This window comes from Carettochelys insculpta, chromosome 23, assembly GCF_033958435.1.
Source record: "Carettochelys insculpta isolate YL-2023 chromosome 23, ASM3395843v1, whole genome shotgun sequence".
Classification (NCBI taxonomy): domain Eukaryota; kingdom Metazoa; phylum Chordata; order Testudines; family Carettochelyidae; genus Carettochelys; species Carettochelys insculpta.
Window position 1 is genome coordinate 15469531 of NC_134159.1, and position 18335 is coordinate 15487865.

At 52.2% G+C, this 18335-nt stretch overlaps 1 protein-coding gene across 2 annotated transcripts in view; it reads left to right on the forward strand.

Annotated features, from left to right (window-relative positions):
• Positions 1-18335, forward strand: part of PUSL1 (pseudouridine synthase like 1) — a 74663-nt gene that overhangs the window by 56195 nt on the left and 133 nt on the right. Inside the window, exons 6-7 of one of the 2 annotated variants that reach the window (XM_074975986.1) lie at positions 8366-8420; positions 15733-15895. In XM_074975986.1, the coding sequence (XP_074832087.1) occupies positions 8366-8420; positions 15733-15895 (218 nt within the window). Of the gene's footprint in view, positions 1-7116; positions 7296-8365; positions 8421-15732; positions 15896-18335 lie in introns of those variants that run through there. The other variant, XM_074975987.1, reaches the window with a different exon arrangement.

An 18335-nucleotide genomic window follows, 5' to 3' on the forward strand; every position in this document is an offset into this window, starting at 1 on the left:
CCCCGCCCTTGCTCCCTGCCCCCTAGGAAGTTCACGCTGCTCTCAGGCTGTGCCACTCCAAGGGACCACAACCCCACAAGCAATTCTGATCGAGATTGTACCCTAAGAGAACTTGATATAAATCATAATTTCTCACCCTACTTCTTATTTCAGGTAAAGTCCTCCTCCATCTTTTCTGACCTAGTTCCAACAATTCTCCACCCCTGCTATGTCCGTCCTTTTGTTTCCAGGTGTTTTCCTGTATCCGCTTAGGGTGGGGAGGCTGTCTGTCAAGCCAGCTGAAGACAATCTCTGTTTACATCCCTGGCCTTAGGGTATGTCTACACTGCCAGGAAGGTCGACCCAGTCAGGGTCAATTTTCTTCCAGAGTTTGATTTCGTGCTGTGATGGAGTTCAGGGGTCCCCAGGCGCTGCACCCTGGCCGCAGGCAGGAGTGACTCTCACTCAACAGGTAGAACAGGAAGTTTATTAGGCGACAGAGGTCCAGTTTCTCACAGAGGTGTCAGTACAGCCGGCAGAGACATTCCAACCTGTCCTGGGGAGAGGAGCCCGAGGGGGGCCCCTCTGGGGTGTAGTTCGCCCCTCGCCAGGCTGGCTGCCTTCCAGCTCTCTCTTCCCCGAGCTTCCAACTGCCGCCTCCGAATCAAACGCAGCTCGGCTCCTCCCTCCTCTTTGTTCAGGGCAGAGGTGTTACCTGCCAGCCTAGGTTATAGCCCCAGGGTCATCCTTAGCGGCTGGGAGCTGCTCTGCTTGTCTCACACATGCACTCCCCCCCCTCACTCCATCACACGTGCACCTTGTAGAGATGCATGAAATGGAATTATCTTGGTTCAGCAGTCAACCCTGTACTCCGCTGTATTGCGAGGCGTAAGGGAGGTCCATGGGAGAGTTTCTCCCGTCAACCTCCTGCTCTGCAGATGGCCAGGTAAGTAGATTACAGGTAAGTTGATTCTAGGTACACAATTGCTATAGCTAGAACTGTGCATCTGTAATCGACTTAACTCCCTGGTGTAGACCGAGCCTTATATAGACTTCCCCTAGCATGGGTAGCCTTTGATTGAGTCCCCCCCGCCCCCCGTGGAAGAGTACAAAACTCAAGGTGGATTCCTGCTTTGGGTGACAGGGTCACGCGTCTACATGAGCCAGCAGCAGTGTAGCACTTCTTCCGGGAGACAGCCCTCCCCCCTCCATCGTCTCTTGCTAATGGGCTCTTCGCTCTGGGTCTGCCGGCTTGTCCTTGAGGGGCTGGTACATGACCCCTTGATCATAAATCTACAGCCAATATTCCTAATTGCAGGTGCAGAAATGGCACACGCACGCAGATAGAAGAGGCCTGTTCAGTAGATTACAAACGTTCTGGTGATTCCTTAGGAGAGCTGTTTGAGATAATGCGTATTCCAGTTATGCATATTCATAAGCATCTTTTCATTAAGCATAAGGAAGGCCCCATCAGAATGTCCTCCTCTGCTCCACCCTCCATCCTTGCCCCCTTCTTTAAATCCTTCCACTTGCCCCTGCACCAGCCCTGCTCCCTGCCCACTAAGAACGCACTACTACTTGCTTCTCAAACCCCTGTACGGTAGTCCCTCGCAACCCTCACGTGTCCCAAATTTTGGGTAAGTTGGGGGGTGGCTTGGGCATTGGGTGGGGGCCGAGGGGTTAAGCCTGGGGTAGGTTAGAGCTGCAGGCAGGGTGGGAGGATGGAGTTGAGCCATGGCATGGGAGGCTTGGAGCTGGGTCCACAGGGGTGGTGGGCAGGTGGCTGGATTCCGAGGCTCGTGGGCTGCACTGGGGGCTGGAGCCCAAGCCCCATGTGGGGCTGTAGTGATCAAGGGGCTGGGAGCCCCCCACATGGGTTGGGTCTGAGCTGGCGCTGCAGGGAGAGGGGCTAATCTGGGGGCAGGGCAAGGAGATTTTAGCCCCCCTAGCTGCCTGCAGCAGTGGGTAGCTTGCTGAGCTAAAACCTTTTCCTGTACCTTCCCAGGGCATGACTTGTCAGCTTGACAGCAGTGCCGCTCTGGGAAGGGGGGTTTAGCCCACCTGGCTGCCCACAGAGGCAGGCAGCTAGGCAAACTAAAAACCTTCCCCCTACCGTCCCAGAGGGGTGCCTAGCGCTGCTCTGGGAAGGCAGAAGAAGGGGTTCTTAGCCTGCCGAGCTGCCTGCAGCTTTGGGAAGCTAGGCAGGCTGACAGCCACGTGCCTTCAAGTAGTCTGAGACTCGAGGAGAGTTTCATGCAACTTGAAGATGTGTTAAGCGAGGGTTTGCTGTACTCCTAGCTGAGCAAAGGTCATCTACATGTCCCCTCCGCTGCCCTCTGTCTTGGGACAAACCTTCTAGCTGACCCCAGGAGTACCCCAGCTGTTGTCCTTCAATCTCAGTAAATCTCCACGTTGTCCGAGGTCTTTGGCGTTTTCCTGGCGGGTTGTTGGTTGAAAAGTTGGCCATGTTTTTCATTAAAAATATGAATGCTGATGGGTAGGGGAGGGAGAGAAATGTCTCCTCTCCCCTGCGGTACAAGTGTTCAAATCATCTGTCCTGCAGCAGTTGCAGGCTCCCTAGCCCCATGAGGCCTTGTGGAATTGCACCTGCACAGGGACATAGGAATGGCCGGCTTGTATCCGAGCAGTCCATCTTGTCTCATATCCTGGCTCAGCAGACAGAACCAACTGTTTCAGCAGAAGATGGAGAGAGGCCCCACCCACTAGTGAACCACTTGGGCCCAAGCTAAGTAGTGCTTGCCAGGAAGCTGGTGGGTTTGCAGCCCATGGAAAGCGAGTAACAGCAAAACAATGGTGCACATGGAAGGTAAGGCCGTGCTCAGTGGATCGTCAGCATTCCCAGAGCGTTGCACTGTTTCCGAAAGGTGACCTGCACAGAGTGGGAGAAACAGGCTTGTGCCTGCCTGGTTGGTTGGTTGGTTGTGCTTCATGATGATCAAGGAAAAGACCTGAAAGGTTTTTGCAAGGGGGAAATGAAACAATAGTCACCTGTGTTTTAGTTACATTGTGAATTCACTTCTTTTCCTGTCTTTCCCTGGAAGACTCTTTGGCTGACTGGGGAACTAGTCCCACGTGCCAAACAACTGAAAACAATTACGTGAAAAGAGAGCGGGATTTTGATGTTCAAAACTCTGCTGTTTCAGCTAACAGCTAATTAACTCAGACACCTGCAAACCAGTTGGGGGGAAAAGCTTTCCCGTTAAAGATGCAAACCCCAAGCGAATCTGACTGATCCGGTCTCTGAAATAATTCTGGTTTAGGTCTGGGGCACGTTACAGTTGCCAGTCATGTGGAAAGCTGACAACGCTTGTACGCTAGAGTTTTTCTTTCTTCATTGAGATTTACATAGTTTTGAAATAAACATTATTATTTGAAACAAGCAGATCTCCCGAGCCAGACTGTGTGCTGACAGCCTCCAGATGATTTCTGGTTAGCTGTCTGTCGGGTGGCTGCATCCCCTGCTGTTTTGACAGGTAGAAACCCCTATTCAGTACTTGGCAGTGAATGTATTTCACAGTTCAGCAGCTGACCCTGGTTCCGAAACTGCAGGAGAATGTTAATTTTTGCTCCTAGAGCTGGTGCACTGGAGAAGTCCTGGGGGGACTGCGAAAGAGCTGGAAGGGCTGGCTTTGTCTGTCCTAACATGTGCGGCTGTATCCCCTCGTGTAATCGCTGTTTAGTTGTTGAAGGAGGGAGTGACAGGTTTGGTCATCGCTCTGTCCCGCCCTGAACTTGAGCATTTGCTGCACTCTGGAATGAGGGAGGAGTTGCTGAGCATGGGGCCCATCTCTCTCGTGGGATGCCCACCTTGGAGTACTCACAGGGACGCTGCACCAGAGAGATTCCCAAGCTCTGGAAGTCCAGACCCCAGAGGTAGGATCTGTACCAATTATCCTTCCAAAACTCTTGTGTGGTATGTTCTTAAAGTGGGTGTTATTCTAACTCCAGCTCATCTCATTAGTCCTCTCAATGCTCAAACCCCTTTTAATCCTGCTGAACTTTGTGCTGATGATCTTGTGGCAATGAGTTGCACTGGTTAATGTGGGGGAATAAAAATCCTTCCTTTAATCCGTTTGGAATGTGCCATTTTTCAAGTTTGTTAGCCATCCCCTTGGCTTTGTGCCTGGCCACAGGGATGGCAGCGGGTTCTGATCAACACTCTCTAGCTCATTCATTCTTTTGTCTGCTGCTGTCCTGTCCACTTGTAACGGACCTAACTCACTGCATCACCACTAGCTGCAGAGTAAGCTGCTGTCTGTACCGCTGCCTCCCTCATTTCCCACCTCAGGCTCCATTCAGGTGAAAATTTTTGGCCAAGGTCAAGTGAAGGAGCCAAGAAAAAGGAAGCGATGGAAGAATCAGCCTCTGGCCACTGAGTCGACTTTGGTGTCATTATGACCCATTGATTCTAACCCTCCAAATCACTTTACTTCCAGAGGCCTAGAGTAAAATTGTGCTTAAGGGCCGCCCTGTCTGCTGTTAAATAATAGTGCTTCAATTAAGGCCCATTTTGCATCTTCCGGAGAAGAGTGCGTTTGGTTTATCCTCTCGGGGGATGTCTGCTTGGGTTACATCAGACAGACGAGCCTCACAGTTCCCCTTCCCCTCCCCCGCCTCCTGAACAGAAGCCGCAGAATTGCCGTGAATGCTAAAAGCATTGTGGGGAGAAGAGGCTGGTTGTGTGCGAATGGAGCGCCCCTGAAAATAGCAGACACATTGGCTCGGGTAGCAGCCCTGGGTAGCTCAGAGGCTGGGCAAGTTTCCTTCACTTAAATATGCTTGGGTCCAAAACCCTGACCTAAAACTTCTTCCCTTGCCAGGCCAGCTGTGAGACCTCCACCCAGCTCTGCCTGGGCATTTTGTTCTTAGCCTGTAGCAGTCACTGCTAATCCAGTTCGTAACGGCTCACACAGCTCTGCACCTGCAGCTCCCCCTGCCGCTCCAGGCCTGCTGGCTGCTCTTGGCTTGCCGGCATGTGGACCAGCACTGGGCAGGCGAGTTGGCTGCATGAATGGCCCCCCTCCTCTGTTTCAGTGGGCCACGAGATTGTCATAACCAAGCCTGGGACAGGGTCATTTTGCTAATTGCACTTGCATACCGAGAATTTGCAGGTTGTGCTGATTGGCTGCAGAGGGAGCCCGTGATTTTTGCACACGACATTGACGGTAAATTAGCATGCACTTCACCTCACGGGACTTGCTTTTTGTGTGTGAGTGACTTTAATAACACCAGGAGGAAGAAATACCACAGGCTGAACCTTCCTAATCCAGATCTCTTGTCTAGCAAACTCCATAATCTCACATGATTGTAGTTAGACAGCCACTTGTTGGGGTGTGGCCGTCTTTCCCCTGGTTCCACCAAGTTTCTTCGTCACTACCAGTCCTGGTTCTCACTATTCTGTGGTGTTGTTTAGCTGCAATTTACACCTAAACATCTTCCGAGAGCCCTGTAAACAGCGGTAGCATTGGTAATGCTGCTAGATAATATTGGCCTCGCGTCATCCAGCAAATTCTCTAGTCCGGCGCCAGTCAGGTCGCAAGGGTGCCAGACGAGAGATTCAACCTGTACACAGACAGTAATCAGAATTTGGCAACCCCGTGCATGAGCAACGGTAAATAAAGTGTCTGGCCTGCTACATATAAAACTCTGATGTGGCCGCAGGTTGCTTGCTCACTACTGGTTTAGACTGTCAGCCAGTAAGGGCTCTGCCTGCCTTGATATGTGTGTCCTGAGTGGCCCTGATGGCCTTTGACTGGTTAATGCACAGTTGAGCTGTGTTTGAGGAGAGGGGGCTGGTGAACTAACTATGCAGCTGTTGAGAGTGTAATTAGAAATAGCACATGGGGGTCGCTGGCCTTTTAAATGGATCTGGAGGGATCCTCGGGGGGGCAGGGGGGGGAAAGGAGCAAATAAAAAGTGTTGACTTCCTGGTCTGTATGGAGCCTCCTTGCCAGCATCTGTGTGGAGCATCTCTGAGCCAGTCTGAGGCACATTCTCCCCAGGGAGCAGCCCAGAACCCCAACCAGTTGGCTGAGGCACAGCGTCCATGTCGAGTCACTCTGGACCGATAATGATGCGAGCACTTGTGAAACTGACCAGGTTTTCACCACAGCTGGATCGGGCTATAAAAGCTTAGTCCTACCCAGCGTGCCTGGCCATCTCCTTGCCTCTGGCTCTGGCCTGCTTTGTGGTGGGGGCGTTTTAGGGTTGTGGGACTCGGTGAGGAGCGGAAAACATGTCACACCTGAAAGGGCAGGAAAAGACTCCCTAAAGAACCTCAGCACTGCACCTGCTTCCTCGAAAGCTGCCTAAAATCAGCAACCCCTCTGGCCCTCGCAGGCTGGTAAGACAAGGGGAAGCGCCTTAGTCCTGACGCAGGGAGGGCGTTGCCTTAGGGCTAGGTCGGATGAACGAGGGTTCCAGCCTGTTTCACTGACTGACGAGGCTGCAGCCCCTACTGTGAACAGGGAGGTTCAGTTTGCACCATCGTCGCTTTCTCTGGCCTCAAGCGGCGACTGCTTCTCTGATTCCAAGCAGCCTTGCCTGGCTGTGCCAGGACAGCTGCATCTGTAGCCGATGTCTGAAATCCCCAGTGGAGGCGAGGCCCTGGAAACCTCCTCCACGCTCTCCCAGCAGCCCACGGCAGTTGGTTGCTCAGTAACAATAATCGATAGTAGAATCATAGAACACTAGAACTGGAAGGGACCTCAAGAGGTCATCGAGTCCAGGACCAAGTACCATCTAGACCATCCCCGATGGATGTCTATCTAACCTGCTCTTAAGTATCTCCAGTGATAGAGATTCCACAACCTCCCTAGGCAATTTATTCCAGTGTTTGATCACCCTGGCAGGAGGTTTTTCCTAATGTCCAACCTAAACCTCCCTTGCTGCAGTTTAAGCCCATTGCTTCTTGTCCTATCCTCAGAGGCCAAGGAGAACAATCTGGCTCCCTGGGGTACAGGTAAATGTGATTTTTCCCAGAACTTCAGCAGTCTCACCATCTCTGCTTATGATTTGGTCAGCCTGGGGGAGCTCAGAGCAGAAGGGGAGGTTGGAGTTAAGGGATGTTGGTTTGTTCTGATGGGGCTATTGCTGTTGTTCTGGTGTTTCAAACAGGTTGAGGCTCCTTTTGGTGCATCCCAGCCAACAGGCATTGAGAAAAAAGCTCTGCGCTGATGGGACAGGGTATTGATTTGACCAAAACTTGTGACCCGAAGAACCCTTCTCTGCCCCGCACCTGCTCCAGCTGAGCAAGGGCTACAGACGTGTTCTGTAACCAGAAACCCGGTGGGGGAGCGCCAACCAGGAGCGCTGAAGCAGGGCCGGCAAGTTTGATTCTCTCTCTTCTCTTTCCAAAGCTGGAAGAAGATGCAGAGCTGAATTGTTCCTCCTTAATCTCTCCCCTCCTGGAGCCTGTTGTAGCGTTTTGTTCCCAGCTCCTGGGCACATTCCCAGCTCGGCCGCTGACCCCTTTCCAGCTTGTTGCCAGGCGGAGAAAACCCGCCAGGGGCAGGTCTGCCATCTGGGCAGATGGAGAGGGACCGTCCTGGCATCTTCCCATCCCCACCTGCATACAACCAGCCCGAACGTGCCTACGGTGGTAGAGAAGAGGCCCTCGTCTCTGCTGCATGCAGCCTGGAGCAGATGCTGCTGTAGCCACGCTTCCTCTGAGCTCCATGTGGGAGACGGTAGCCTTGTGTGTGGTGCAGCATGTCTCATGCAGCCCTGCCCTGTCCACTCAGGCACCATCTATCTTCGAAGCAGCTTTTCAGCTTCCCTCCAACAAAGGTTTTAGTGTCTCTTTTATTTATGTCAATACTTTTCTCTTACTTCAGGCCTAAAGTTCCCTCTAATTTTTTCCATCCAGGGGGTGAATAAATTTTGTTATATGCACCGAGGCATGTTCAGATGTGCACCACTGATAGAACCATACAACGCAGGCTGTGGGCGTTCTGTTAATCTCCTGGGTGGCCACTTGTGCACTGAGCTTACAGGGGACACTATCCAGGGCTGTGTAATTTGCCTGTTTAGCTGTACATAGCCTGTGAAAACTGGCCATCCTTTGCAGACATTTGTGGCCAGAGGAGGGCTGGGGAGCACCCTGTGCAGCTTTGCTCCATTTGTAATGGACTGTTTGCAAGTTCAGCCTAGTTCCCACTGTAGAATCCAGCTTCCGTAGGAAATGATCGCTGCAGCTTTGGGAATTAGGGAGGTCTCTTTACATCAGAAGTTGAAACTCGCCATCTTCGTGTTGCTTTGCCTTCCTGCTTGTAATTGACCAGTGATTTATGGCCCCTATTGGGGCTGCTGGGGCCTGGCTTGAGGGAGACAATTATAAAACTGACCTTCTTTCTTTCTTTTTTAGGGGGCTGCAGTTCTGGGAGCTAGAATTCAAGAGCAGATCTTTCCTCTACAGGCAGGTACAGTGGAGTTCCACAATCATGATACAGCTCCATCCGCCTTCAGCCGCTTTCACCCCAGGATCTCAAAGCACTTGGCGAGAACTAAACAAACTTCACTACATCCTTGGGAGGTGTCTTCCCTATTTTACAGAGGGGGAAACTGAGGCAGGTGCAGTGGCTGCTCCAGCCATGCAGTCAGAAGTAGAACGCAGGTGGTCTTATTTCAGCAGTGGGCCAGTAGAACGAGAACCCCTGAACTTGCTTTTTAAATGCCTGAAGGTGGGAGTTTTAATTTTCTCCAAACTGCCTTGTCTTCTCCTGCAGTTTGATTGGTTGCAGACGATAGGCTGGCAGTCCCATGCTGTGTTATGGTGCTGAACCTAAGGAGGGTGGTCTGGATTTTTGTGTGTGTGTGTTCTGGATCATGGAATACAAAATGGAGTAGAAGGGAGAGGCAGAAAATCTCCATTACACTGCGTAGGTTCTCTCTGAGAGAGAATGTTCCTCCTGGCAGGATTGTTCCCTTCCCTGCTTTGTCCTGTCTGCTTTGAAATAACTCAGCAATGGGGTTTTCACCACTCCCCACCCCGCCACCCTGGAGGGAGACTGCTGCACAATTTAGTAGCTCTCCTTTTTAGGAAAGAGTTGGCAAGTCTTGGTTGGTGGGTCTCAGTGCTGGTCACATTGTGCCCTGTAAGCTGAGCACTTGGGCAGCTGCCCAGGAGGAGTTTCAGGTGCCGCCCAGCTGGTTGGTAGAGCACCAACAGCTGGCAGCTTGTTTCCCCGATGGTGCACATCTGCTTAGGCATTGGTGCACATAATAAAATTTATTCTGCATGTGACTGGAAAAAATTAGAGGGACCCTTGATTGTGGCTGCAGCTGGTTGATCTGTTTCGTGGGAGCAATAAATGGCTGGTTTGGATTTCATTACACCATACCAGCTTTGTTTTCATCATGGGCTAAGCAGCTTCTGGAACTCCCTGGCTCCTGGTGTCCAGGGAGTGAACAGCCAGGGCTGAGCACTAGTGGGTCAAAAGGACATAGAAAAGCATTATTTCAGCCCATTCCATGATCCTGGGAAGGGCTATTCAGAGAGAGAGGTTCTCTCTCTCCCTCCAAGTGAGTATTTAAGGCATTAGACGGGAGTTTCCACCCTTGGGCAGTGACTTTCTGCTCATCTCACACTCCGTTGCTGCCCAGCTCTATCTAATGCTGTCTGCTATGACAGCCTCCCACAACCCTGCAGACGCCCAGCTCGGCTCTGAGTGAGGGGGGCCCGCTAATTTCTTTCCATCCAGGGGTAGAATAAATTTTATTATGTGCACTGAGGCCTGTGCAGATGTGCACCACCCAGAAGCCTGTGTTCTGAGGGCTGCGGACACTCTGCTAATGAACTGGGCAGCTACTGAATCTCTCCTGGGCAACTGCTCAAGCACTCAGCTTACAGGAAACACTCCTCTGAACCCTGTGCACCAACCTACCAGCTGTTGCACGCTGGCTGTGTTTGCAAAGGGAGGTGGGGTGGAGCACCCCAAGAGGATTGTCACTGGGAGTGCGATGTTTGCCCAGAGAGGCTGAGGAGGAGGTTGGTGGCATGTGGCCATCCCTGGTCCATCGGAGGAGCCTGGCTGCCTCAGAGGCAGGCAGACCTGAAACATCCAGGGCATGTCTGTACTTACCTGAAAACCGGTGCTCCAGAGGGCGACCTTCCAGGGTTCATTGTCGCACATCTGGTAGGGAGGACATGGTAAATCGAAGGTGGAGGGTGCACCCCTTGCACATGGAGTAAGGGGAGTTGATGGGAAAGTTCCTGCCACAGTGGAGCTGTGCCGGAAATTTGACTTAGGGTACATCGACTCCAGCGATGCAATTTTCATAGCTGCACAGCTAAGTCTTTAGTTGTGTAGACCTGGCCTGAGGCATCCCAGTTAGATTCACAGCAGCTAGTGACCTCTAGTGGGGGAAATATAAAACAGCGTGTGGCTGGATGGGCCATTTCCTCACTCCTTAAACAGATCTGCCTTATTTTATCTATGCTGCGATGTTGGGTCTTAACAGGCAGAGGTAGAGGAGACCTAGCTGACTACAGAAGGAAAGAGCCCTATGTTAGTCTGACGATTCAGAGAGCGAAGCCAACCATCCCCCAAGTTCGCTAACTGGCCTGGGAGCCAGTAGGTTTAATTGGATTCCTGGGAAACTGAGGGGGTTTTGTCTTCATATAAAAGAACTTCTGGCCCACTTGATCTGTGTGTGGGTTTAACAAGGACCAACCTGATTAGTTGCTCAAGGGACTTTAGTTTACCCCACTTTAAATGTAACCACCTGGTGATCTGCTCTCATTTTATCGTGTTACATTTAGCTCTCGGTAAGACATTGCTTTACATTTGTTGCTTCATCCTTGTAAAGGCACCAGCGGCCTAATAAAACACACATAAATGTAGTTCAGATGTTAGCCCCAGCCTTCTGTTTGGCGCAGGCGTAACCAATTGCACGAAGCAGACTTGTGTTTACACAACAGCTGTTTGCACGAGTAAGCGTGTCGGCTGGGCCACTGTGTGTTTGACCTGATTCCCTTGTACAGAGTCAGTCGGCGTTTGCGCATTGCTGGTAAAATCAGTTGGGTGCCCAAAATCAGAGGCTGATGGAAAATTTGGACAGTGGCTGGGTAAGAGAGACGCCCCTTTCACCTCCCTGCCCCACCCCGGCCTCTTCTGTAGGTGATGAAATAGTTAGTTACAAGTTAAACTCACCAGTAAGTGTTGCATCAGTAGCATGTTACCTGGACGAGTGCTAGCTGTCCATGTGACTTCCCTTCCCCCGGTGTGTGACACACAGGCTGTTGTGAGCATCCAGAAAGCTGGACCTGGTATCTCTCCTGAACCTGCATCACAGCTTTTCTCTCTGTGTCCAGAATACTAGACAATCCCAAAGCTCCAGTTGCATCGAGGTGGCATCTGGGGGGACCTCACCAAACACAACACCCAGCTTGAAAGGTCTCGTGGCCACCGAGCTGGCTGAAAGGCTGAAGCAGGGGCTTCTGTGCACTGCAGAACTCTAGGAATGCTTGAGCAAGGTTAGCCCAGGGGCCCACCCTCGGTCACACGTGGCATTCACTACGTGCTCCCCACCAACCCAGAGGTAGCTGCATTGCAGAGCCCAGGGCTGCTGGCTGTGTGTGCATTGGTAGGGGGACATTTTGTTGTACAAACTGCATCGCAGAAATCACTTTGCATCAGGAGTTTCCAGCCAACAGGATCTGTCCTTTTTAGATGACCTATGAAGGCGGAAATAACATTATCTCCTCCCATCCTCCACCCCCATATGTATTGAACTTCGTTTTGGAGCCACCCAGTAATGAGACACAGAAATATCAGGACTCACTGAGTGTGTTTTTGCTGGAGGAGCTGAAAATCCTGAGTTCAGACTTCCTCAGCCCAGCCTGCAGTTGAGTTCGAGCTTGAAACCTGAGTTAATTCTGCCCTGATTCTCAGGGGGGAAAGTCATTACCTACTACGTAGATATGTTAGTTTTTCAGGCGTAACAGGACTGCTTGTTATTTGTAAAGCTACAGCCTAATGTGGCTGCCCTGCTGAGCTTAATTCCATGTATTACTGCAGTGCCTATGAGTTACAGACATGGATCGGGGCTCCAGCGTGCACAAGAACAAATGAAAGTTGGCCCTGCCCTCGAGAGCTTAGACACTTGCAGATCATCTTTCTTACCTAGCAGCCGCATCCCACAGACAACCCACATCCTAATCGCGTCCTGGTTGCTCCAGTTTCTCACGTCTCGCTCTTGTGGGCTGGGAAACGTGCTGTTTCTGTGGGGGAACTGTCAGGCTGCGGCTGCTTGCCATGATACAGCTGCTGCAAGCAGGCACTGGTTCCTGCCACTTGTGCCAGCGCCTTTGGCTTAGGGGAGCAGGAGGTACTGAGAGGCGTGAGTGCCAGTGGCACTGCTATAGCAGCTTCCATTTCAGGGTCAGCGAGGGAAAGGAGAGCTGTTAGCCTAGGACAGAGGCAGTCAGCAGGCAGCCTGGGTCCCAACCCACAAGGCCAAGTGCTTTGAATGGACCCAGAAATCTTTGATGATACTAAATAAGTATGTTGTTGTTGTTGTTGTACAGCTTGAGCCTCTCTAATCCGGAACTTCCCTGGTCCAGCAACATCCATCATCTGGCATGATTTTAGTTAGCTGGGCCACCACTTACCACTGGTGTGGCCAAGTTTCCTGTGGTCCCATAAAGTTTGTTTCCAGCCACCAGTCCTGGTTCTGGGTGTTCTGGGTTGTTATTTAGCTCTAATTTACCTCATAAATGTCTTCTCAGAGCCCAGGAAGCCGTGGAAGTGTTGGTGATGCTGCTAGACAACATTGGCCTCCTGTGGTCCAGCAAATTCTCTCGTTCGGCACCAGTCAGGTCCCCAGGGTGCCGGATGAGAGAGGTTCAAACTGTACTATTATATTATTTTCTTCTCTGGCATCTGGATCTGGGGTCTACCTGAACCCAGAAATTTGGACCTTGACAACAAACCTCCCCACACCCAGCCTAGAAGACACTGAGGTGATGGGCCTGGCAGAAATAGGAGGCACTTGAGGGACACATTATCCTTGTAGCATGCAGGTCCTCCCAGTGGGGATGAAATCAGTGAGTGGCAGGAGGGAGGTGTTCGAGGCAGATCAAAGATGTTGGAAATATCACACTGCCGGCTGCGGGGGCACTTCCTCCTCCTCTGACTCACTTGTTTTTGGCTTTTGGAGAGAGAAACAAGCCCCCGAGTTGCCCCCGCCTGGAAACAATGTCGGTTGCATAACTTGGTTTGACAGCCCAGCTCTGCCGCATGCTCATTAGTTTCCTACCGCCGAGGGATGTGTGGGTGCTGCAGCGCCTCGCCTCGGCGCCGCTTTCTCTCCGCCCACGTGCGCTCGCCAGGCAGAGGCAGCAGCAGAAAGTTTCTGTGTCCTTGGCCCGTGCAGGGGCCTTGCAGGAGGCTCTTGTGGTGCAAAGCAGAGGCCTTGGAATTTGGCCTGCAGGTCACCCCTGCTCCAGCGGCTGCGGGAGGTCACTGATCTGTGCTTCAGGTGGCTTTCACGGCTGCACAAGCAGGACGAATGCACGGAGTGGCAAATCACAGCACAGCTGCCCCCTCCCCAGTGGTGCACTAGCAACCACCCCTACTACTGCAGTCCAGTGTCCTGCCTCCTGCAGGCCAGAGATAGGGGGCAGCTGCTGGAACTCACCAGGGTACTGGGGGGGGCAGGCGCCATCCGTGAGGCAGGGTAGCACACAGGCGGGCTCTCAGGACACATCTGCAGTGCAGCGTAAGCCCAGGGTTTGCATTCAGGGCCAACTCTGACCCCTCTTCATGTACTCTGCTCTGTCCCAGGGCCCCATGAAAGAGGAGGCACTAAACATGAGCTCTCTGGGGTTGTCTACACCTGGTTCTCAACCAGGGGCACCTGTACCCTTTGGGGTTCGCAGAGGTCTCCTGGGGGCACAGCAACTCATTGAGCCCTTTGTCTAGTTTTACAACAGGCTACATAAAAAGCATTATTGAAGTTGGTACAAACAAATTCATTTGTGCAGCTGTGTTTTACACACCCAGACTTAAATACAACAGTTATACACTGTCATTTATTTTATAAATGCTTTAAACAGGAGCAGGTGAAGCAACTCATAAGTTTTGCATGTTGCAAAACTGCTGTATTTTAAGGGCTGGTTTTGGAAGCAAGTTGTTTTTAAAAGTGACGTGAAATTTGCGTGCTCCCCTCAGTCTCCTGGAAAGGTTGAGAACCGTGTTCTGTAATAGGCAGGCAATTATTCAAAACACGTCTCTGGACATGCCAGACCCCTAAACCTGCGAGTAACACCGCCCTGCAGCACGACTTGCTCTTTTACAGTAGAAGAAACGTGTTGCAATGGGAGAAAAAAATGTGTGTCTGAAAATTGTAGGTGCTGGGGTAGCTTAGATTTTTTAAAGGGGTATTTTATGGGGGGAAAAAAAAAGGTTGAGGAACACCTGTCCACCTTGCACTGGAGCTTGTGTGCCTGGCCCCCTTTCACCATCATGGGCTTGGCTGTGGGGTCACCAAGCTGCAGTGAGGATTTTTGGTCTCAGGCTGGAGCTCGGGCTTTGCAACCCCTGTAGGGTGGTGGGGAGACGCCCAGGCCCTGAATCTCTCCCCTGCAGTTTTACAGCCTCATGAGCCCGAGTCTCAGCTGACCCCTGCTGCTTTGCAGTGTAGAATCCACCCCAGGCTCACAGTGAAGGAGCACCCCACAGTGCCCTGGGCTGAACTTTTGTCCTCTAGAGGCTCAGGTTTGGTGGCCGGTCCCATTTTACAGCTCCGCAGTGGGGGAGGGCTGGGGTGTGCAGGGTCAGACAGTGCAGACTTTGGCACCCCAGATTCAACAAGTCGTAACCTTGAATGTGTGCAGAGGCTCAAGCTCTTGGGTAACAAAGCCAGAGCCTGCTGGCTCAAGTTCCCCTGCCCTGGCCTTGCATGGCACTGGAGGCAGACCCTGTGAGCTCAAAGAGCAAGGCCGGTCTGTAGTGGCAGAGCCGGGGCTCTCTGAGGTGACTGGTCTCTGCCTGGTTCCCTGGGGTGGTCTGTTCCTCGCGGGAGCATGGGCGACTGCCCTGGAGCCACTGATGTGGGCTTGGCTGTGGGGTACAAAGTTGCAGTGTGGATGTTTGGACTCAGGCTGGGTCTCCACTGCAGTTTTACAGCCTCCTGAGCCCAAGTCAGCTGAGGCGGCCCACCCGCGGGTGCTATGCTGCAGTGCAGACACACCCAGCAGGTCTGCGCCAGGCAGGAGCTCCTGGCTTGGCATCTCAGTCAAGAAGCCGAGCATAGAATGGAGCTTGGAATCCCCTCCGTGGGCCTGAGCCCTCTCCAGGAGTGAAATGAGCATGCTCGGAGCAGCGCTTTCCACAGCTGCAGGCCCCAGTGGCTGCTCAACCAGCACCCGTACTAGGCTTTATGATGTGACCTTCCCCTGCAGCGGGGCAATGCCCCAGCCGGCAGTGGCACTGAAATGACCAGAAGCCCCAGATATGCAACTCATCCTTCTAGAGGCTGGTCTATCTGACCTTCCTCTGAGCTAGGGGCTTACGTTACCGCTCGCCAGCGCTGGGACATCACCTCAGCATGAGCAGGACTCCTCCCTGGGTGACAGGGAGCGAGCACACTGCGGAACTAGGATCATCTCTCCCTGTGTGGAGTCCCTGGCTCTAGGGGATGTGACATGCGCCTGGGCCTTGTTGGTTTATGTCAGGTGCAGTGGAGGGTTTTCCTCATATTCCGAAGCCATTTTCTCTCTTGTTTCAGGTGCGAAGGATGGCAGGTGCTCTGGTCGCAGTCGGCCAAGGCAGGCTAGCCCCTCATCACATAAAGGAACTCTTAGAGATGAGAGACCCGCTGGCTTTTCCACCGAACGCCATGGCCCCGGCAGCGGGGCTCTTCCTCAAATCTGTGGAGTACGACGAAGCTGGTGAGTGAGCCCCAGCGAGTGCCAGTGAGAGTTAACACTTAGCATCACGAGACCCCTTCCCTAGAGTCGGCTCTGCCTCTGCAGGCAGTAGGAACCTTCCCCAGTCTTGTCAGTAATACCCTCTGAGCCAGGCTGCACCTCACAATTTATTTACGGCCACTTTCCAGGGCACACCAAAATCATAATGGGCGTTCGCTGCAAAGTGACATCACTGATGGCTCAGTTTCCTCCTTTGGTCGAACATGTGCAATCACATTTGCAAGGGGCTTTGAGATCTTCAGATGAAAGCTGCTGTGTCAGTACAAAGGGCCTAATGAAGCCTTGTTACACCCAGGTGTGATGGCCATTTTGATGAGGAGACTGAGGAACAAGACAGCATAGCAACTTGTGTGTGATAACAGGGCAAATCTCTGGCCGAGCAAAGACTAGAACCCAGGGTGGCTGACACCTGGTCCCCAGCTCTAACTGCCTGACCCCTCCCTGAGAAAGGAGCAGCACCCAGAATTCTAGATCTAGACTCTTGCACGAATGAGTCGACCTACTTCCCTTATTGAATATTTAATAGCAGACAGAGAAGGGTGGTAGGTGCTGTCCAACGCTCCATAATTTATTTGCATCTTCATTCCCACTTCTTACTGGGTGATTGCTGCACTCAACCCATAAGCCTAAGCAGGGATCTGTCCATGGGTGGAATAAATTTTGTTATGTGCACCAAGGCATGTGCACCACCATATAAACACCTGCTGCCGGCTGTGTGCGACTGTGGATGCTCTGCTAATCAGCTGGGCAGCACCTGAATCTCTCCGAGGCAGCCGCTCAAGCGCTCAGCTTGCAGGGAATGTCGATCCTAAGGCCTAGTTCCTAAACTGTCCAGAACACAGGTAGCCCCCATGATTGCAGCTGGTTATTTCAGGTGCTTCTTGATTAAGTTAAAGTGTCACTCTCTCTGTTAGAAGGCTATAAATTGATTAAATAACAAAATTCAGATCCCCTGTAGGAAGGGAGGATATTCCCTGTTTTGAACAATGCAAACATTTTACTGCCGGCAAAATGTGGTACATGACATCTTGAGGGAGCAAAGAATATTGTGTTGCTAAATCGAATACAGTCTCTGCACTAGTGCTTCATTAAGGGGGACAAATGAAATCTGTGGCAGAAACGTGCTGCTGACGAGCTTAGCATTAAGCACCCAGAGTGAGGGCAGGGGCATCAAATTACTTTCTGCCTCACTTGGGATGCAAATGTACCTGGAGGGACAAGGGACTGTGAGCCGCATTGTGAAAGAGAAAGGATGTAATGGAGCTACGTCACAGTAGCTCTCACAGCCCTTAACAAAGATGTGCATTAGCAATCACCTTTTGTAGATGGGGAAACCAGGGAACAAAGCAACAAAACTGATCTGCCCAAGGTCCAAAGTTCCCACTAATTTTTTTCCACCCATGGGCAGAATAAATTTTATGTGCACTGTGGCATTGGTGGCTGTGCACCACTGGCAGCCACATGCTGCCAGCTGTGGGTGCTCTGCTAATCAGCTGGGCAGTACCTGAAGCTCTCCTGGGCGGCTGCCCAAACCCTCAGCTTACAGGGAATATTGCTAAGGTCTCAGGAGTCTGGCTAAGCTGCACAGCATTGTGCCATTCTTGGCCAGGCTACCACTGAGGGCACAGATGATGCTGGAGAGTAGCAGAAGGGGAAGCTAGTGTAACTGGTGAGCCTGTGCTGCGAAGAGAGAGGCCTTTGAACCCAAAGCTGTCCCTAGGGAGACTGCAGTGGTGGTGAATAAAAGCATGTAACTTCCCTTCTGCAGGAGCCGGAGGACAAATGCGCTTTCTGTGGTATGCCTTCTGCTGGCTCATTGGGTCCTCGGCTCCCTGGAATGTCCTTCCCACAAACAACATCTTCTCTGCAGCTCCTTGCAGAACCCCCCCACCTTCCTTTTTAGTCAGAGAATCACTCAGGGCCTGACGTGAGCGCCTACGAAGGGGCCGTAACACAGAGCCTCCACCTCAGCTCCTGGGCATTGCGCTGCTGCAGCCAGGACTTTGCTACAACTGTTGGAGTTTACCCGGAGCTCTGTTAAACTGGGGTTAAGTTTCATCCCACACAGCGCAGCACAAGGCGAGGCCTCCTTGGATTTTTTTGCTGGCTGTGCCAGAGCAGGAGTGAGGGAACGAGAAGCAGGGAACTCAGAGTGCAGTGCAGCCTGCGTGGAGACGGAGCAGAGCTCGCTGTCAGGCCTGGAAAGCCTTGTCAGTTTTGGCCCCTTCCCCTGGCACCTCTCCTGAGCAGCACCAGCTGCAGAGCCCCCTGCCAGCTGCCCACAGTCCTGGGGACGGTGCCCAGGCAGGAAATGAAGAAACAAAGAAACTTAAGTGCTGTCAGGAGGGCCTGTGGTTTTATTTTCTTTCTACATCAATATTTTCCCTTTTGCTCCTTGCAG